This window comes from Parambassis ranga, chromosome 13, assembly GCF_900634625.1.
Source record: "Parambassis ranga chromosome 13, fParRan2.1, whole genome shotgun sequence".
Taxonomy (NCBI): Eukaryota; Metazoa; Chordata; class Actinopteri; family Ambassidae; genus Parambassis; species Parambassis ranga.
This window is the reverse complement of record NC_041033.1, coordinates 3,258,702-3,281,588: the sequence shown is the minus strand read 5'-3', so window position 1 is coordinate 3,281,588 and position 22,887 is coordinate 3,258,702. Positions and strand designations below refer to the sequence as shown.

General features: G+C 40.5%; 1 protein-coding gene across 1 annotated transcript; it reads right to left on the bottom strand.

Moving 5' to 3' along the window:
- Window positions 1–565: 565 nt before the first annotated feature.
- pipox (pipecolic acid oxidase) lies at window positions 566–22,440 on the bottom strand. Its single transcript, XM_028419554.1, has 8 exons — window positions 22,303–22,440; window positions 20,323–20,471; window positions 16,237–16,450; window positions 12,804–12,986; window positions 11,529–11,681; window positions 9,303–9,452; window positions 7,387–7,462; window positions 566–1,517 (listed from the first exon to the last, which is right to left on the bottom strand). The coding sequence occupies exons 1-8, from the start codon at window positions 22,411–22,413 to the stop codon at window positions 1,387–1,389; spliced, it is 1,167 nt and encodes a 388-aa protein (XP_028275355.1). The 5' UTR covers window positions 22,414–22,440; the 3' UTR covers window positions 566–1,386.
- Window positions 22,441–22,887: the final 447 nt, after the last annotated feature.

Below are 22,887 nucleotides of genomic sequence, written 5' to 3'. Positions count from 1 at the left end.
TCTTCAACAATAGGTCATGCTCGTGTTTGTATGTATAGATACAGTTAAATACATGATGTCCACTTCACCTGGAAAACAGGATTACTCTGAGAAATAGACTTACACAGGACTATTCAGTAACAGTACCTTTACACTGTGATGTAGAATGGGGTTAAAGTGTAACTGTGGAGAACCTTTCTTCTACATAACTCACTGTTTTTAGGTCAAAAATGGCTGCAGTTCACCTAGAGGGCGCTCTATGAATATAGTATTCATTATATATCTATACTAGTGTTCTGCTAATGAATGCTGACTAGTAAACTCAGATTATGATGACTGGTAAACTCAGATTATGTTTGTGTTGGAGCTGGAGCTCATTTTATAACACTGTGGAGTGATAATTCACGCTGTCTGTTTGTGTTTTCTAGTGTTTTATGCTGAACCATTTCTATTTGTAGGAGACCATCCAAGTCTCTGTTTAAGCTAGTCTACCAAATCTGGATATAATTCACCAAGAGATTATGCACAGAGCTAAACAGCTAAAGTAAATATTTACACCTGCTTCCAGACAAAAAAAAGATTCATATTCCACTAAAGTTTTTATTGAATAGAATTGATTATATATCAGAACTGAATTGGAAAAAAACACAACTGTCCTATTATCTTTCCTACAGCTAATATAATATGGACGATAACACATTAGCTGATTGGTCATATTTCTACAAGGTTCATTTGGTCTTCACCTATTTATGAACTATGATAGTAGTAGTATGATAGTAAACCTTTACTATCATAGTTCAGCTGATTGGTCAGTTCAAATTGCAGCTTGAGTCCTGTTTTATTGTGGTGGTTGACGTTCCTTTCCTTTGCTTCCTGTCTTTATTTTCCCTTCTTATATGATTGGCTGCACCGCCCTCATGGTTTCCACGTGGGCCTCGTTACCCTCTCATGGTGTATTTAGTCCATGTGTCTTCAGTGTTTCATGGCCTGTTTCCACACATTGTCCTAGATTTACTCACTTCTTGTTCAATAGTTCTGTTTTGAGTTCTGTTTTTTTGTACCATGCTGGACTTTATTCAGTCTCCGGTCCTGTTTTTGGGTCCTTCTTTTTCAAATGCTAACAAATAGAGGCCCTGTTGCTGCTGCTTATTGGACGTGTTACATAAAAATGGAAGATGCTGTAAAATGCCTTGTGGTGCATGTCATTACAAAAATTGGAAAACCTGTTTAAAATACTAAACTGTATTGTTTTCATTCATGATGCTGAAAAAATACTAAAGAAAACAAGACTAATCTTAGACTATAGAACATTTTACCTTAACACAACTAACAATCATATAGCAGTGCTTGTATTAAGTGCTACATTGTACCATCATACAAACACATTAGATTCTTCATTGTCGAGCTCTATAAGGCCGATTTGGTCTTTCCCTGGAAGCGTTTGATCTGGAAAGGTGAGAGGTCGTAGGAGGGCACTTCTCCCAGGCTGAGTTCACACAGAATCTTCCCGATGATTGGTCCAAACTTAAAGCCATGACCTGAGAAAGAAAAGTCATTACAGTGAGCAAAGTACGTTTGTAGGTCATCAAAGCGTGTCGGACGAATCGCTGTCCTAACGTGAGCGTGGGTCCTGCACCTCGTCCTGTGCCTAAAAATAGCCTGCATCTCTAGGCAGTGGCGGGTTCGAGCACCACTGCTGAACACATACAGGAAGCTGCTGCGATGCCTGTCACTGAGCATCTATTCAGCTTAGTGAACTGGGACCCGATGCTAAATTAAGGGAGATTTGTCCTTTCTCTGTGTAATGACTTCCTGTGCTTGAGTTAGATGAGAGAACATCTATTTTGAAAATGCAGCAGCGGGGCTTATTCTTTTTGTTGCTAAGGTCTGAGAGGCAAATCGTGAATGTCAACAGGGCTTGAGGAATGCAGCACACTGCCATCTGACAAAGGTCTTGCAGCTCCCGTGGATTCTGTCTGGCTTTGAAGTCATAAAAGCTTGGCTCTGACAGTTCGGCCACGTGAATTTCCATGTAGCCAGAGAAGGAAAGCCTCAATGGATGGCCAAGCCCACGGGGGTGACTTTGTAGCCATGGCAACTCCCCCCCCCAGTACTTGCTTTAAAGCACTTGTGTCGGGCTTTGATGACAAATGCACGTAGGGAAGGAGGGGGAGGAAGGCAACACAGTTTTTTTCTGTATTATGGATAAGCCCTGTGAACTTCTCCAATATGACTCAGAGCTTCTTAGCTGCTGCTGCAGAAGGCTGGAGAACAGGCACATACAGTACAAGGGATAATTAACACCAATAAACGGTCATCAGCTAGCTAACAATGAATGTGTCTTCATAAAGGAACATACTGAAATCCATGTTTTACACTCATAATACTCATAATTTACCCTTATATATACCCTATTGCACATGTACCCTAACATTGACTTTGTTGTAAGACTCTTACAACATGTGAAATTTAATGTCAATGTTTAAAAAGCTTTTTTATTTTTAACAATATTACATCAGATATTTTTCAAATTTAGCATATGACATTAGTGTTTAGCTCTAAACTCTGTGTCAGAGCTGCCAAGTAGCACTTCTATGTTTAATATATATATTAAACATTGAGGGCCAAAGAGAAAACATACATTATAAAAAAGTGAATTAATTCTTGTTTATTTTTCCATCTATTAACTAACTGACTGCTGACCTCTTGGCCTGGCCTTTGGGCAGGAAGCATGATGGGAGATAAACCTTTAATCTCGTCTGCGTTGTCAGAAATGGAAAATAAAGGTGCGTCCTCTCTAACATGGAGCTTAGTGAAGTGTCAATCAGGAAGACCTTCTATATTTCTCACTTTCATAACAAGCTTCCTGGTCACTTGCTCCTCCCTCTTCTACTACTGTCTCTCTCCTCCCTTCCTTTTCATACCTTCTTTTGCTCTCTCTCCCCTTTCTACCGCTCTAGTCAGCTAAATAACAGAAGCACCTCATTCTCCTATCAGTGACCATGCCCTTGCTCATGCAGCCAATCACATCTAAAACATGTCCTCTCTGCTGTCAGCATTCTCTTCCTCCCAAGGCACCACCAGTCAGAAGCCCAGGCCAGGTCAGCTTCTGATCAGGTCAGCCTCCCCTTCATCCAGCTCCTCTCCTCCACCTCCACAAGGTCTAGATCCCGGGGTAAATACTCAGCTTCACCTCCCTTTCTTCCTCCTTCTCAGGTCATGTCACATCTGGGTCTATACGCCAAAACACATTCTATTCAATATTTGAATGCACTTGTACATTCTTGTTACTTGGTCTGGTGGTGAATCGAGGCAGTGCACGTCTCTACTTAGCAACCCTGCGCTGTTGCACGTGGTGTGAAAGCACACAAACACTTTTAGCTTCATTACTCACACGGCTCTAAGAATAGAAAAGTGATCAGAGTGTGATTTATTTGTCAGACTCTTTTTTAGTCCTGTTATTCCTGCAGAGCCTAATATTAATCACAGCTATAATTAGTAAAGGGACTTCATGGAGAGACATGGACGAGTGCCAGGAGACACTGAAGGTAAAGGGAGGGGAGACGAGGTGGGGACGAGTCAGCCTTCTGGGTGTTTCCGCCATGTTAATTAGAGAGGAACATGGATGTAGACCTAAAGTACAAGTGCTTTCACCTTTCACTGTGGACCGGAACATCTCATTAAAAGTTAAGGATGTGTGTCCCTGGAGTGCCCCCATAGACTCTGCAGCCAAGGTTGTATTAAATCTGGACCTAGAGCAAAAATGTGTATTGGAGTTCTTAACCAATCAGAAATCACTTCTGTCATTTGAAACGAATGGCAACAGTCCGCATCATGTCAGAGCTGCTACATTAGTTTTGTTAGGTTTTACAGTATGCTATCTTTAGCATCTGTGAAGTCACATTTTATGGACTATTAAAGAAAAAACTGAGACTTGATGAAAAGGCTTTCTTCTTCACAGTCCATCATATCCCAGAATTCATTGTGTACTTTTCAATAAAGCAAACTGAACTTTAATGGGAGAATAGTGAACTTTGAAATGTGAATATCAACGGCAGGTTGCTAGGCAACAGGAGGACAGCACCTATTGTCCTTCATAGGACAAAGGTTGGATGATGATTGACATGGTGTTCATTGTAGTTTCCAGCCATTTCCTGTTTTATTTTGAAAGTACACACATCTGTTCTCATGCTCGCGTCACTGTCCGTGTGTGATCAGCGGCCTGATTTGATTCACCTGTGTCTTATGGTCTCTCTGTCTTTGTGTAGTAGCCTTCTCATGTTAAAGACACCCCCCCTACACACACATCTTACTGTGTCCAGCTCTTTTGGATTTTGTCTCCCAGTCCTTCTTGCTTGGAAATGTTGTTTTTGCTTCTATTTTATTTATTTATTTTGAATATTTTTTCCAGTGTTTAATTTGTGCTTTTGGATCCTGCTGCTGACTCCAGTCCAGCACTGAAAGTTTGATCCTGGAAGACAAATGTGTGATAACTGGGTTCATCCAAAAACAGCGGCCATGTTAGTTTTATTATTTATTTCTCTGGTGAGGAGCTTTTGATGAACTGAAACATTTAAAAAATATTTTTTAAAACTATTAAAGTAAATACAAATGATACAGGACATGTCTTTAGTTTTGTCTGCAGTTGTGTATGTGTTATAAAATCTATGTAATCTATGTGTACTTTGTAAGGCTGACCTATAAATTACCTATCTTCAGCTGAAAAAAAATGACATTATGAAACAATTGTGAAAAAAATCCTAGTTGGAGAAACTGCATAAATTCTAAATCAAACCAAAAACAAAAGATATAATTCATTTAATTTCACTATTGAAGTTTGAAACAGCTGTCCGATATGATTTTGTTATGGTTCCTGTTTTATTTTGAAAGGTTCATTTCCTTGTGTGTCTCAGCCTATTTTGCTTCCTCTTGTGTTCCCTCCATTTTAGATTACCTGCCCCACCCTCACTGTGTCACCTGTGAGCTTCTCTTTGTTTGCCCCAATCACTCTCTCGTCTCTCTTGTCTCCTGTGTCTGACTTGTGTTGGTTCATGTTTTTCTCATCTTCTGTTTGTACTTTGTTTTTGATGGGTTGGTGTTTTGCTGCCTTTATTTATTCACGCTCCCTTTTTGTGTGCATTTTAGTTGGTTTTTGTTTAAACTGAACTCGAACACATTTTTTTTTTCTTCAGGTTTTCTACGCTCACACTCACAACTTTGAATTTTTGTTAAAACAAATTCAAAAGTTGTGGTAGTCCATTCTAATTGACATTGTACTGGCAGACTGTTCTCATGTCTAATTAACTGTTGTGAATGAACGTCTGGTTCTTCCTCTCTTCACATCTTCAGTCCTCTTCCTCACACTGTCACCCCCTGACGGGTCACAGACACTCTGGAGCGTTCATGTCTGGGCCTCGCACACACACACAGACCTCTGTGTTCTAGCTGGATGAGGAAGGAACAAGTGATGCTGATTCATCTGGCTGCTGCTCCTGCTGTTCTTCTTTCCCTTTTTTTGTTGTTGCTGGCACTCATCAACACACATCTGGTGTACACAGTGCCAGACTACTTTCTGCTTTTTGTCTTGTCTAGCTGTTGACATTTCGGATTTGACATTGACATTTTCTACTTGACTCCGTCGGCTTCAAAACACAGACAGTGTTTGTGTTGTTTTTCTTTTTTAAGACCATCTTCACAGTGTTGTGCCTTTTAATAAATGATTGGGAGGATAAGAGCGACATGCAGCGTGTCTGTCAATAATCCTCGAGCAAACAGAAATTTCACAGCGTTTCCTTCGTTGTCAGGATGCTTAGATAGGCCATCCACATGGTCCACACTGAATAACTGTGCTGTACAGGCACAGTCACAGTGCACAGTACAAGGACTAATTATACTGGTCAACATTTTCCACTGCCTCCTTTTTAGATAAAAGCTTTAAAATGCAGAAATCAGGTGTTAACGGTGACACCTGTGGTCATTAAGTGAACTGCAGTTGCCTGTTGTGATATAGCAGATGTCACATATATCCCAGCCACTGTAACATGAAATCAGTTCACTTCACCTAACAATAACCATAACAGTCTTGATGCTGACCTTTACACATACCTGCCATTATAGCAGGGTTTATTTTAGCAGCTGCTAGCTGAAGCACAGGCAGTCACTATAATCTAATGCTTTACTGCAACAAATACATCATCATGATATAATTCCAAAATAACACATGACTGTTAATGTGTGTGTTCACTAGCATTTTAAACTAATCTGTAATTTCCTGCTGTTTCTGGCCAAAACAAAAACATTGGTGATGTAATGACTGATGTCACCGAACGCATCTCTCCATCATTGAACCTTACAAAAGTCTGTTACTGTAAACACTACTAACTGTTTCGTTTTCACTCACAGGTTTCATTTTTACTCATAGTTAAGTTACATTTTCACTTGTGGTGAATTTGTTTTCACGCACAGTCAGAGTTAGATAACTAACTATAATAGCTCTAACTAACCAAAACCAGAGAACTGGAGAAATGAAGCCCATATGGCAGTGTCACAAACTGCAGTTCCTTCCACAGCCTCTGGGGGCTGGCTCCAAAAGTGAGTCAATCTCTATAGACTCCTATGTTATATTGACTAACTTTACAGCAGAAATAAACATGTCTACAAACTGGTACAAAGCTGTTTTGGTCTCTATTAAAATTCTGATATAGGCCATAACTCATTTTTAATCATAATAAGGCTACAGATTTTGCATAATTAGCCCATCTGGATCAGCTCACCCCTCTTTAGAGTTCATGTGGACAGTTTGAGTTGGACTCATGGACTCAAAACAGCTTTTCAGAAGCCTATAAGTGACATAATGGCCAGTTTGTTGAATTAAGTCGTGAAAATGAGCTTTGCTATATCAAAATAACAAAATCATTACCTTGAGATAATCAGCTAAATTAAGTCATTATCATGAAAAAACAAGGCCAATATGAAACAAGGATTACCTATTTAGCACAGCATAGCTGCTCTAAAAAGATTAATTCATATTCTAAATGTTCATAAACAGTACTCCAAAAACGGCTTATGTTATGAGCACTTCAGTTCTCAGAGTCAATGAAGTGTGTTGCTGTCAGTCGGTGAAGGATGTGTAAATGGAAAACAAAAGTGTGCGTGATTAGCATGTTAGCACTTAGCCGCGCACACACAGCTCTGATGCAGCATCATCATAATTCCAGATGAATTCTCATAGATGGAAGCTTTCTGCATTCAGCTGTTGCTAGGCTACCGCTTCCGCTTAATAGGGAAGTAAAGGGAGCTCAAAAGATTATTTGGACTACCTTAAAACATGTGTGATCCGTACAGTAGATATGTTTTGCTCTGGTAAAAGTGGGCTCGTCTGTCCTCACACATTGTGAGCTGCTCTACCTGAGAATCCTGCTCCAATCACGATGTTGCTGTAGGCGGGGTGGTGATCCAGCACAAAGTGGCGGTCAGGCGTGAGCTGCAAAAACAACACACACACACACAAACAAAATGAAAACGGCTGGGTTGGGATTGAAGAAGAAACTGTTTGACTGTCAGGTTCACACACTGACTGCATACCTGTTGGATTGAACAGCACACTCACACATCCTGACAGGTCAATAAAAGCGCACACTTTTGTTCACAAGCCCTGAAGCCCTCTTTATATTCAGTTTATGTCAAGGACACACACACTCGCTCTCTCACTCTCTTTACATCCACGTGGCTCTCTGAGCTGCTCCTGTCAAAGCCCTTTGTCAGAAATGTGCTTAAAAAATGTGTTTAACTGGATGAAAGAGTCCGTTTCAGAATGCATAATGACGTCTGACAGGAGGCGCGATTTGAGCACGACTGTAGAGACAGATGCAATTTCACTCTCTGTCCTCTTTCAACAATCACTCGTCGTGGAACAAAACACTCTCTGTTAAGTGAGAAAAGAGCGTGACTTGTCAGGATTTTCAGGGGCATTGGACAAGGTCACACAAATGATGTTTTCCAACAGCTTCAGCGTGTGATTGTGGTTAAAGCAGCTCACTGTGCTGCTCGAGGGCAGTGCGGCCTCACACACACACACACGAGTGTGCAACAGCTCGAAAACCTCAGAGAGCCATTGAAGAGTAACATCCAGCGGTTAATTAAATACACACAAGCAAACAAACTTAATGGTGACTATAAATCATGAATACAAACACCTGTGTATGTTACCAGAGCACAAGCTAAACTTCTGTCTTCTGCTGTGATGATATTTAAACGTTTTAAAAGTCTTTAACTCATTTGTTAGTTAAAAGAAGAAAAAAAACTGAGTTTTTGTGTATTAAAGATGTAAACAAACATTATTAAAGTGTTTTTATCTGAGTATGGAAATCATGTCACTGTAGACTTAAGCACAGCATTAGCTTTAGCTTTTCACTTTACGTGATTTGTATTTAGGATTCAAACATTTGAATATAGTGGTGAAGATTATTTATGAGGTATCAACCAGTTAGCAGAAGAAGCCACAGAGCTTCTTTTCTGCAGTGATCAAAAAGTCAATGGAAAGACCCTGTTGACTGTTTGTTGGGAGAACAACTTCTGTATTGGCCTCCCTGCTGCATACTATGTGTGTGTGTGTGTGTGTGTGTGTGTGTGTTATCCAAACACTGTCTTTCCAAAAATTCTGTTATTACCACATGTCTTATCGGGCATGTAACCTGTGACATGTCATATATCATGGGTAATGTTATTCACCCATGGCTGTGTTGAAGAGGGAGGGGGGGGGGGGGCTTTTTCCCGTCTGGGTGTCTTATAATCTGTCCCTGGTTATGACTTGTGTTAGTGTTGCGCCTTGGATATGCAGCGTTTCCATGCTGTTATTGAATCAATAGTCATAGTGCCACTGTAATGATCCCTGGTTTACTGATGATCCCAGACTGAGGACTGTCCTGTTTTCCTGGTTTTGGTTTGGTCATGGTTTCATTTCTCTGCTATATTGTTTCCCCTGTGTCTGTAGTTTCCTGTTTTATTTTGAAAGTCTAGTTTCTTTGTGTATCTCGGTCTGTGTTACTTCCTGTAGTTTTCCCTCCACAGTGACTGCATGCCCTGCCCTTATTGTTTCCACCTGTGTCTTGTTAGGCAGTTCCCTGTGTGGTTGTTCTTCTGGCTTTCGTTTGTTTTGGCTTTTTTAATTTTTAGAATTTTGAATTTTGAATTTTGATTTACGTTGAATATTTTTGCACATCATATCCATCATCACTACTTGTGTATTTTTGTCCCTTTGCTCCATTGTCCATTGTAGCAAGTGTGTTACTGGAGGGCCACTAGTGATGTGGACTGCACCATACCGTGTACAAGCAGCTCTCCACCACAGCAGGTTTAGGGAGCAGGCCAGGGAAACAGCGGGCAATGGTACGCTGGAGGATGTCAATATCAGACCTGTCTGTCTGCAGGTCCCTCTGGTCTGGGTCTCCCTTGCTGCCATCATGGTAGCAAACCTGCAAAAGGACACAACGGATATTAGTATTTAATAAAGTAGTAATGCAAGGTCTTTCTGCTAATAAAAACAGCAACATAGAGACACAGAGACATACATGACGGGGGCTTGCTGATGGCAATTGAACGCACCATGTGCATTTCATCAAAAGCACATTTCACCACAAGCATGGTACATGTTTGTATTAAAAAAAAACAGGATTTTGTAATAATAATTATTAATAATAAAAATTCAAATAACTAAACATTAATAGCATGTGTAAAATAAAAAAAATTGTAACACCAGAGTAGAGTTGGAAAAAATGGTGAACACACTGACTTCAGTGTATTTATATTGAGAAACTTAACTTTCATCCTTTCATTTTGTTATGATTTATGTTTGTATAATTATGTTATACAGTGCAAAGACATGTCTGTGGTCTCTCTGTTTGTAGCCATGATTGTGCCGTTTCCATAGAGGTGCAGGACTTTATACTGCAGTGAACAATGAGCCCAGAGTCCTGTTAAAATGTCAGAAACAGTGAGGGAGTTCTGCGGTTTAACCAGCTGATATTTCATGTAAAGATGAGTAATAAAGCTTCAAATATGTTTCACATGTCTGTGTTACTTATTTAGGCTCCTTTTGCTGGCTAGGATAAGTGTCATACACACTTCTAACGCTGCTTTTATGTGCTGCTTCTGTCAGCAGGGTCTGACACACAGTCTCACCCAGAGACTATAGAGGCACAGCAAGGAGCCGGAGGGATTAGAAGAAACTGCACTTTCTACTGTTTCTTTTCTTCAGGACTTTTTTCGCTTTGGAAAACGACCTGGTGGGTTCATGCCATTAAAAGAAAACATAACAACAACAAAAAAAGGCGTGAATGCAACAATTTTCTGCTTCATCTTGGCCCTCCTTTCTAACTGTGTTAAATGGTCCAAACACTGGGCGCAGAAGCTCTGAAGACAGCGTCTCAGAGTGAATAATGTGACGTGGCGTCACCATCTGCTGCCACCACCACCCTCCTCTGTTGTTAGACTGTGAGCTCCAGCTGGTCAACCATAATGCCCAAAATAGAGATGTGCCATCAGATTACATCACCACAAACCAGTCTATAAGATCCTGTTATAGAAAAAAGTTACTTATTTATTTACTCAGTTTGATGGTGTTTATGCATTATTATTTTTCATCTCTGGTAATTCATAATTTATTCTTCTACAGTTCAAAGCCAGTTAAATAAAATCTGCTATTCTAGGTTAGGACCTGTCCAGGGTGTACCCCGCCTCTCACCTGTAGATAGCTGGGATAGACTCCAGCCCCCCGTGACCCTGCACTGCAGGACAAAGCGGCTTCAGATGATGGATGGATAGATATTCGAGGTTAAGATAGGAATTTATGATTTCAAAGTGGGAAAGTTCACATATTCTGGTTTAGAAATAAGCCTGCTACAGAAGTGTCAAAAAATGCAGTTCCCCCCATGGCCCCTGGGGGTTTTTAAAAAGTGAGTCAGTCCCCATAGACCTCCATGTTAAACTTAACAGCAGAAAAGACTCTACACTGTGTTTTAATATGTGATACTGAGACTTATACATTTCTTATTGTACTGTTATTATAACAATAATAACAATAGAAAAAGAAAATACTGCTCCTCAGAAGCATCCGGTTAATATCATAAACAGTCCCTCCATAATTATTTACAGTCTATGCTTTTAGTACATAAATGTATATGTTCCTTAACTGTTCCAACGTGTCATGTGCTATGCTGCAGGTTACAGGTCATGAGGTCAGAAGTGTGTGTGTGCTCACATTTGGAACATTCCTTCATACCCACTCTTATAGTTTTTATTGCTTACAAATAAAACTTTTATGTTTTTGTTCTCTAAGAATACTTTGGTGTTTTATGGGTGGATACTCATGAGCCTTCATTTGACAAAGAGCTGTGCTTGCTCCTGTGCACAGGGCTCTGTTTGAATATTCATGCAGAATAATGAAAGTTAATGAGCAACTAAAAAAGAAACAGCTGATGAAATTACATTAAAAAAGAAATCAGAATGAATAAACTTGATGTGATTATCATGAATGTTAAATACTGACGTGCCTTCATCAGCCCTGGGTACTCATTGGACGGGAGGCCGTAGATGTTCTGGCTGGACTCCTCTCCCTCTGTTAGTAAGAAGCAGGGGAAGCGGCGCTTCACGTCATACGTCCCGGGCACCTTCTCCTTCCAGTAGCACACGTTGATCTTCACCACCTGCAGGAAAACCGACAACACATTTGTTTTGATGCTAACAAAATTAGCAGCTAAACCTTTAAATAAACACATGTGGAAAAACACCACCACCTCCTCCATCCACCCTATCAGTTTTTTTTGCTTGTCAAATGAAAGTGCAATTACAACGGCAGCTCTGCAGCGGCGAGGTGAGAATTAGGATTTAATGAAATGTACACACGCTTGTACAATTGACGACGTCTATCTGAGAGGCGGGAAATAATAAGGACACATTGTTCAGGAGCTTTCAGTGTAATGAACTAACCGGCCGTGCACTCTTTCCCAGGGATCATAAAAATTCAGACTGAAGTGCTTTGGCGAGCCAATGAGCTCAAGAGTGTGAGCCTTTCCACCAGCGCACTCAGGCATGGTGGTCCCCAGGCCCCCCCCCCAACCCCTGAAGCCTGCTGCTTGCCTGAATAATGCAATTCCAATATCAACTCCAATTTTCTAATCTAACAACTGTCTGCTTGTTTTTGCCATCACCTTCTCTTTTCAGGCTACGTGGCATATTGCAAAATGGAAAAAGACTGCGCTGCTGACTCAGGCCTCTGAGCTGTTTAAATATGGAGGAGAAATGCATCTTCAGGTGGGCATTTAAAGGGCAGGCCGGGCAAAAATCCCAGCGGTGACAAAAAGAAAAGAAAAGAAAAAAAAGAGCAGAGCTGGATTAGAGATGAAGCTGAAGCTAGACATAGCGCTGGATGGTAACACATCATGGTTTGACAAAAAAAACAAATCATTGTTCTCTACTACAAATGGTGATAAAAGATGTGGTTGTGTTAGATCTGTTTAAATTATAAATCACATTTTTCCCCCTAAAAATCAACTGTTTATTTACATTTTTGTAAAATAATAAAAAAAATATTACTATGATTTAATGATTTATTTTCTGTCCTTATACTGTGTTACACTGGGGGTGGGGTGAGTGATTTGCATAATACAAACATAATTTAAATGAAACTGACATTGACATTTAAATGATCTATGATCTGTCTATGGATAAACTATACTGCACAGTCTATACAGTCTGATTTAACATGTCTGAGTGTTGCATTACTTGCATGGAGCTACATGAATGTTACTGCACAGGTGCTTGCATACCTCTAGTGGTAACTCCAGGCCAGTGTGCTGCAGCAGCTGACTGGCCCAGGGTCCAGCGGTGATGACCACACTCTTGGCTGTATAGACACCAGCAGAGGTCGACACCTTGACAACAGGGCCAGGCTTGATGTCCGTTACCTTCTCTTTGTCTCTTATGACCCCACCCAGCTTCTGAAATTGCACCTGGAAGCAGAAAACATCACAGAAGATGAAGATGTTATTATAGATCAGTAATTGCTGCTAAAAGGACGACAAGAAGAAGAGCAGCCACACTGCTAAAGCACTGTGTTCTCATATGCATGCTGCGTTTGGAAGCAAAGGTAACATCGTATAACTGAAAAGGGAAAAAAAAACACATTTAGATAATTGATCTATATGAGAACATAAAAAGCTTTTAAGAAGCTACGGCATGACCTGAACAAAGTAAAACCCTCAGTGATGCATTTCACATCTCTTACTACAAGCTTCAAGTTATAATTGATTGCTGCTTCTGAACAATCTGTCCAGTCAATTGAAAGTGGCACCTCAGTGAAATAACAGAGCGCTGTTTTTGTGCTTGACCTGGCAGCCATGGATGAGTCTGTTCTCCTCCACTGCCTTTTTTCTCAGGGCGCTGACAGCGTCCAGTAATGTGGATTTATAGCTGAGAGATCTTCTTACTATGAGCCATTATTAGATTACAACAGCGGCCATGAGATATGTTAAATTGTCCACGTCTTTTGTGTGTTTTTCCCCCATCCACCTGCTGCGTCTGAGTGGAATCAGAAAAATCTGTAATCTTTCTCTCGTGACTGCAAAAGCTCAATATCAGTTGGATTGGAATGATGTAAGATGTCATGATGGCCAATATTTCACAGATGTAATACATAATAATGGTTGCAGCTGAGCCACGTTGCCAGGTATGCATTCTGGATGAATCAACGTGCATTTGTGTCACTCAGGGCTACTTCTTTATTCCAGACATGTCGAAATTAGAAGGATGCCCCATCCCACCACCCTTCTACACTAAAAAGAACTATACAAACCAAATACTCTGGACCCTTCAGTGCATGATGACAGTTATAATTGACTCATTTGTGATCAGTGACAATAAATACATCAAATATTTGGCTGTCATGAAGTCATTTGTGCAGAGCACTCAGTGTCAGGATTCTAGTCTGAGCCAGGGCTTTTATTTTGTAGTTCTGTTCATTTCCGGTTTTATTTTGAAATCACTGACCCCCCCTCTCGTTTCAGGGGTCTTGACTTCCCCCCTCCTCCTCCCAGTGATCACCTGCTCCTCCCTAATGTGTCTCACCCGTGCCTCATTGTCTCCCCTCCTCCCTCTGCATAGCTAGCCCGTCTTCCCTTCACTCGGTGCCAGTTTGTTTTGGGTTCGTGTGTCTCGTGCTCCATACCAAAGCCTCACCAGCCTTCGCTCGCAACCTTGTTCTCCACATGTAGTAACTCATGCTTTGCCTTGAACTATGATGAACTATGTTTGGAAGACCTTTGTGACTTTTTGATCATACCTTGTTTTGCTACGCTATCCTGACTCGGTCAGAAGAATAAAGACTTTGTTTTGCATTATAACTGCTCTTTGTCCTGCACTTGTGTCCACTCCACGAAGAAACCCTGACATTCAGAGCTTAAAAAAGATAATTAAATCTGAGGTCTACTGTAAAAACTATAGAACACACTATATTATTTGTGTTGTTTTACTAAGACAATGTTGGCTGCAATCTGGACTGTTGCACCAATGACTCTTTGTTTTATGGATGTGTATAACAGGCCTGCAGAGCTGCACTTACAGGCTGTTTTTCTTTTGGTTGCCAGCACACTTTAGTGAGGTTCTGTATGTTAGGTGTTCTTCACGTGAAGTGATTGAGTGTGTTCAGAAGATTATAATGTTAGGTAGTCTTTAAATCTCTATTTTTGCCTTCAGTAAGGGAGCTGCAGGCAACCCCTCACTGGAAACAGGTGCCTAACAGCACACACAGCTGTGCATATTAGTGTATATATTTATATGGATATTTTGTGCTGTTTATTGATACATGAGCGTGCCTGGTTATGATTATGTTTTCTGATCTCACTCACGTCTCTGAAGAGATCACCTTAATCATGGTGATGCATGTGAGTGTGTTGATGAGACACGGGTGTTGAGAATCAGCCTAATTGGGGCAAACCAAGTGGAGTGGGGAAAAGGGGGGTTGGAATGGATTTGGTTTGTTTTATTTGTGGTGTCTCTACTTAAGGTTAAGGTTGAATGTGATCGAAATAAATGTTGAAAGTGTGGATATTATTTCGATCATTTTGGATCTGTAAGGTTATTGAGGTATATCCTGTTGATGTTGTTCTGTGGTTCCAACCACTTTTGTCATTGGTCATGGGGTGGTGGGTGCTGATGTCTTTAAATACTGGCTGGGTGACAGGCTGTGGTTCTTTGGGGTCCATGCTGTTCTTTGTCTTATGTTCATATATACTGGTCATACTCCACAGTTTAAATTGTTGTGGTTTCTTGTTTTGTTTTGAAATATTTGTTGGCTTGCCTTCATTTCCTGATTAATGTCCATGGCTGTGTCTAAACTGTCCCGCCCTCATCATTTCCACCTGTGTCTCGTTACCCTTACCTGCTGTATTTAGTCCCTGTGCTTCGCCTTTATGTTCCATACCTGCTTTTGAACCCTTTCTCCCAGCTGTGTGTTCAGTGTCTGCAATCTGTATGTTTTAGTAACTCTGTTTTTTATAGCTTTATTTATACATAAAGTGTACCTTTTTCTTTCACATTATCCTGTTGCTTTTGTGCCAAACACAGTGTGTATAATGTGTGTTGATTTGACCACTCTGGGTATAATTATGTCATCTGAATATTTAAAAAAAAAAAAAAAAAAATCTAGTTGTAGAGTTGAATCTTCCCTGACTTAAACTGTGTAATCTAATTCAGCCTCCTCATCTACCAGATCCTTGACAAAGCGAACATGTCAACAGAACATTATTCTGTCAGACCGTCGCCACAAAATGTACCTAAATGAGGAAATGAAACGGTGTGCCTGTAAAGGGGGGGAGTCCAGAAACAGGGGAGAGACAGAAAATCGTGGTTTATTGGAGAATACCTGTTCGCAGACTAAGTTACCATGGTAACAGACGCTTAGCATAGGACTCCACTTAACCTGCTTCATGAAACAGGCCCCTGATTAGCATCCATGGCTGTGTCTACAAACCAGGAAGTGAGTGGATGATTTACTGTATATTTATATATACTGTTTTATATTTTGGTAGTCCTCCCTTGTTTTTGCTGTTTGTTTTACTTTCTGTCATTTTTCCTCCTGTGATTGGCTGTCCCGCCCTCATTGTTTCCGCCTGTGTCTCTCTAATAACCATTTACTGCTTCAGCTTCATGAGCTGTCACACGCTCAGCAGACCTCATGCAGCAGCCATGCTGTCGTTGCTGTACCTGTGCAGTCTTGAGGGCTCTGTCAGCATACAGAACTCCAGCAGTTACGTCCACCACTGCTCCGTCCCCCTCTGCCAGGTTGACGTTGGGGATGTGCTGGCTGAAGTTGTCACGGTTGAGGACCACCGTGGGAACCTTGTTCCTCTGCAGAGTGTTCTTAATGGTCTGGAAGCTCTCACTCTTCTCTGGTCCCATGATTAGGAGTCCAGTTTGTCTGAAACACAGGGGTACACATACAGTCAGGTTCATATAGTTTATAACAATGATGCATTTTTAAAGTCAAGACATTCTGATTTAAAGGTAGGGTAGGAGATTTTGAAAAGTTAGTGAGAGTCAGCCAGATTTCAAAAGTTAACACACGCCCCTTTCTCTTGGAGCTCACCCCAAAGCCACGCCTCCAATCACATGGACGCGTATTACCTGAGACTTCGGCCATCATGCACGTACCTCTCTGGTGCGCACAGAGCAGGAAGAGAGTGACAACCAGCCAATACTCTGCGCAGGGTTTTGAGCTGAGTCTGAGCAGAGACTATAGATATGCCTTTAAGTATTAAGACATATTGAAGGGTGCTTGGTTCCAGGCAGGGACAGCGGGTGTAGTTGCTGTCGCCAGAATCCAGTTTCTTTTGGATGCCAAACATTTTACAAGAAACTTTTGGACCACACATGGACAGGGGAGCTCTGGATATAAACCTCATGATCCCCACATAACTGTGTATAGGAGATCATCATGACAGTAACCAGCAACAAGAATGAATATATGTTTTATTCTGTATTATGTTAACCATGCTATTTTCTCTTTCATCTGAGAAAACGTATAAACTCCAGAGAGCTACTGTATAAGACAGACCTTCAGAGTCCTTCAAGGTCTATAATTCTTTAAATATTCTTTACATTTCATTTTTCTAACAACCACATCTATTGAAAATGGATTGAAATGTTGAGTGGAGCCTGGGTGTTTTTTTGCTCAGGGTCATAACTGCCAAGGTTTAGACTGCAGCACACACATACACCCTTGAAAATACTATTAGAGTTGACAAAGGCGAGCGAGGCACTGGTGTCCTTAAAGAAAGAGGAAAAAAACAGCTTTCTGAAGTTACTCAGTATCATGTTTCAAAGTGGAGTCAGGTCTGCATTTTCTTGCAGTGATGGTGGATGCTTTGGCCAGCTGTTGGTGGGCAACACTTTGCAGGAATAGCAGGTCTTAACGCTAACTTTATAAACCTCTGCTTCTCTTTAAAATCTCCAGTCAAAAAAAAAAAATAAGGCAGTGAACTGCTCAAGCTTTTGAAGACACCTGTGAGGATATTGATGTAATGATGTAGTTGAATCTGCAAGAGTTTCTTGTTACTGCTGGGGCAGAAAGATTGCAAGGTCTGTCTATAAAATCAGACCTGTGGTATGCAAGTAATATTTATTTTATGAGGATTTAGTCTACTTTTTTAATGTTAAAGTTGCATCAGACCAAACTGTCAGGTAAAAAATATAATTTTAAGAGCTGCAGCTATGTGAGAGGAGAGTCTATATTCTAGGTTCCATGTAAAGGTTTTTTAATGATGAACTATTATACTCTTGACAGCTGTACAACAAACTGTCACTTTCCTAACACAAAATAAATCTTTGTTTTGAAAAAGTTTTGAAACAAGATCCACTGGGAGGGCAGGACATTTTATAATTAAAAGCCGCCCACAAACAATAGAGGCAAATTTAGAGAAAATGGACAAATAAGACAAATATAGTGGGGCGTCCCAGGCAGTGGTACAATGGTGGACTGGACTCCCAGTGCTGTTAGATAGCTACATAGATTGCTAACACATTGTCTGAGCTTGTGCTTCAATTCGTTAGCAAAATCTGCTGTTTTTAGCAAACAACAGGCATTTCATTAGCATTTCAGGTTTTGCTCTTACAACTACGGCTGCTGAATGGGAAAATAGTCTGCACCACAACATGCATCTAAAGCCTGGAACGCTAATACAGCATCTGTCACTTGCTAATAACACCAGATTCCACTGGGTTTGAGCACCATCTGAAGCTGTGTAAATCAGCAGAACATAGTCATGTTTTGTGTTTGCAAGTGTTCTTACAGTCGCTCAGTATCAATTTAGTTGCCGCTTACATTAATTAGCAGGCATTTTATTAGCATTTTAGGCCTAAGAGGCATACTGTGATTCTGACTACTGCCGCCTTTAGTAGGTATTGTTTAGATAGCAGAACTGAAATGCTTGTGAAATATGCAAACATGCAAAAAACAATAGATTTTATTGGCTCGAAGCACTAGCAAATTCTAGGAGGTAGCAAGCTAGCATTACCTGCAACATTTCTACTCTCCTTCCTGGATGTTTACTGAAATGTTAACTGGTGTGGAATAAAAGACACTGTATTGTTAGGATACAAAAACTGGGGTTCCAAGATGGAACCCTGCGGGACCCCACATGTAATCGCCGGCTGGTCTGTTTACACAGTTGACACATTGTACTCTCTGTCTTGGAAGACAGTTTCTATCAGTCTTTGTAGCAGGATTATGTGGACCGATGTGTCAATAGCTGCACATAGTCCCATGCAGAGACTTTGTCTGACTCAGTCAGTGAAGTGGACTCTCGGTGCTGTGATGGGGATGAAAGGTTGTTGGTATACTTTTACCTATGACCAGCAGTTTTGGCTAATAGCATCAAGACTGCTCCCCTTTAGAAGAGGCATGATGACTGTCTCTTGCTTGTTTGCTGTGATCTGCTGTATTACTGTGTATAGGTGATCAGCAGGATTGACTGATTCTTTTATGTCTGAATAGGCATCGGCCCTCCACAGCCCTTTGGTCAGCTAATCAGATGATCTTGGAGATTTTTCGATCTCATTTAAAAAGTAGAGCAGACCGAGCCTTTCAGCTGGGTCTCCCACTCCGTAGAACACTCTGCCTCTAGCTGTGCACTCTGCAAACGGCCTCTTTTAAACCTTTACTCAAGACATACTTGTTCACCCTGGCCTTTGGCTGAGTACAGGCACCTCTATTGCGGGTTTTATGTTTTTTTTTATTGTGTTTTTACTCTCTATTGTGTTTTTATTGTACAGCACTTTGGCAGACCCTGGCTTTACACATGTGCTATATAAATAAAACTGACACTGACATTGACATTACTGTCCAACTGGACCTCATAGGACCATCGGATCCAAGCAGCTCCCATGCGAAGTTATTGAGCCCAAGAGTGAGAGGCTGTGAAACAGGGTCTGATTCAGTAATCTGCCTGATAGATGGCTGACTAGCCCTTTGCCAGGAGTGTTTTCTAAAGGCTGCTGCGACATCTGTCAACAGCCATGAGGCACAGACAACCACCACTAAAGCCTTCAGACATTTGTCAGGGAATTTTATGACTCTGTCGCACTGTGTGTGTGTGTTTACAAGTGTGTGGTGGAGGAAAGAAAAAAGCCACACAATGTGGTGTATGTGACGTAAATATGAGGCGTGATCCGGTTCTGCCCTGACAGAACCAGTGATTGGTGGGATGCACACACGTTGTCACATATGTTGGTGCGTGGACTTGTGTCCCTGAAGCCTTGTCTGGACATTCACTCCCCCTCCACAGGGCGCAGGTGGCCTTCAGATGCAGACCCATCAGTCATGAGCCTTTGACAGGGAGGCACACTGTGTTTCTAGGGAACATAATGTGGGTGTGGCTTACCTTCCTGAGCTATTACCCTGAGATATGAATAATGGATCAATGTGTTATTCAGCTCACTGATACTGAGAACAAACAGATATGACTGAGAAAGGCTGTTTGCAGTTAGATGCAATCGTCACATTTATAGAACACACACATTCTTTGGTGCTCTGAAAATGAAAATCAAAGGTTTAGAGAGAAAGATGAAAAAAAAGCCCCTGCTCCACATTCAAAGGCAGGGTACCTGTCAGAGGGTGATTCAGTGATGCTGGAGGTAATGAGAACGTCATGCATTTATGACTCCCGCAGATTGAGTTGCTGCTCTTGTGCGTACATAGCACCTTGAATGTGACAAATCGCTGTGTTCTGGCAAAGCTTTTGTTATGTTAGGTTTAATGGCTTTTCTCCTTCTGCGTTTCTGCCGACTGCTTACCTGTACAGTTTGACACCCGCCTCCTTCTCCAGCTGAGCCCACAGCTCGTAGCACTCCTCCATCATGCGGACGTAGAAGTCCTGATCGTAGGCCTTGCGGATGATGCGGGTCTGGCCATGGGAGCTACCTCTGGTGTGGGGCAGGACGAACTGGAATAAAAGGCAGAGATCAACATGCATCACAGCTGTAAATAAAATATACACTAATTCCACTTTATGACATCTTGCTGCATATCCCATCAATGTGCCTATTGTGGGTCATCCATTGGAGAGATTCTAGTCAATCAGTCACAGGACATAACTTTTCATCTCTTTACCAAAACATCCAATCAGTTGATTAATTATTCACAGCGTTGCATGGAACTCTTTAGAATTAAATATAGTTCTGTATAAATATGACTATGAATAAGATCAGTGAATTTTCCATAGACCGCAGACTTTGTCCCTCTTCAGCCATTCTATTTTAGGAGCACTTGTGAGATTGGGGTTGTTGTCTAACTGCATGATCCATTTTGTATTTTTTAATTCCAGACAGACGTTGTACTTTTAGAATTAATAATTTAGAATTAGTTTTTTTTTTATTTAATGATGGCAAGCCATTCTGGCCCAAATGCAGCAAAACAAGCCCGAACCATGATACTACCACCACTATGCTCATAATGGCATCAATTCTATTTAATTTATAATTTAGTGAACATTCCTTTAGTGAAGTCCTTCATGGCATTGTTGCAAATTACAAACAAATTCCTGTGAGAAACAAAAACTGGGGGGCACTGGATGGCCTTCAAATAGGAGTGTATGTCAGGTAGGGATAGTGCCACATATAACAGGGCCTGTACAGATCAGTAGAAGGTTTCTGCTGTTGTGAACTAATATTTACAACTATTTGACAGTAGGATTGTTTATTTTTTTGTTTATTTTAAATGAGGTGAAAAAGTTGACAAAAATCACATTATGCCTTTGCCAGTATGGGATGTTGTTGTGTGCGAATTCCAGTTTTATCAATTAGCAACAATCAACTCATTTTGTTAATTTTTGCAGCAGTAATCATTTCTAGTCATGTCTAGCCTTGGCGCACACACAGCAACACTTCCACAGATGAATCATAGTAAACACATATTAGATAACACAACCATGTTTGGACACACATGAAGCCAAGCAGCAATAGATAGCTGCCAGGTTACATATAAAATGCCAAATAATGGCAGCTGCTGCCTGCAGCTCAGTGAAGAGCAGCAGCCAGACATGACTTTCACAGGTCAGCAGTCACACAAGTCACAAGGCGCACAACTGGTTCAAGCCAAGAAGGATGCCAACTCTGAATGTGCTTCTGTCAGAGGTTCCTTCCAGTCAAAAGGAAATTCTTGATCTCATTTTAGTCTGGAAGAGCTACTATAAAAAAACATGCACTGACATAACGTTTGTTGTGATATTTGACATATAAAATATACCTGATGCCATGTTCTGTTTCTACATGTTAAAAAGATATTTTTGGTTTTGCCATCATTTGCCATGATGCACTCTTCTTCGTGTCTTTCAACCAGTCACATGTTGCTTTCCTTACCTTTTTGACCAATCACAATTATGCAATACAACTACAAGTACTTGGCTTAAAATATTCAAGAAAAACTTTGTAGCAGGTAAAGCAGGACACAATTATAACTTTTAATACTGTTTTAATATCTTAACCTATTTTGAACTTTAATTTAGTTTATGTATGTATTTTTTTATAGGTCAAATAAATAGCTCAACCAACTAATGCTGATACATTATAATGTAATAATAGTAATATTCTTGCACTTTGCTAAATTATTGTATACCATTATTATGTAAGGAATAAATATATTTAACTGTATTTTTACAGTGTAGTGTTACTTAAAGTCAAGTCCCTCTGGCCTCAGGAGACACACTGTGTGTTGTAAAATGTCATCCTCTTTTAACAGTGTGTTTTCAAAGGCACAGATAGCTTCGTGTGACACACCTGCTCCAGCAGCAGAGTCTTCTTGTTCCTTTTAGCCAGCTGATAGGCTGTGAATGAGCCCTGGATGCCAGCCCCGATCACTATGCAGTCAAACTCCCTGTTGGTAGACATGTTCGGATATACTGTATTAAGCACTCACACTGCACAGAGTGGAGTCAGTATGTTGGGAAAGACCCGCCCACCAAGCTATACTAGAAGGGAATTATTAGCCCTAAGTGTTGTCTTTCAGGACAAACTCCACACTGAGAAGGATTCAGATGATGCAGGACGGAGGACTGTGCACAAGTTCCACATGACAGGGACAAAGCGCCTGACAGACACAGTGTAGGGAATAAACACACTTAGCATAAGTTATTTATTTGCACATATAAAATATATATAAATATTATATATATATATATATATATATAAATGTTATATATATATATATATATATATATATATATATATATATATATATATGTATATATATATAAATGTTATATATATATATATATATATATATATATATATATATATATATATATATATCCCTCAGTAGTTGTTCTTGCCAAACAACTGTTAAATAATATTCTAAGATAAGTA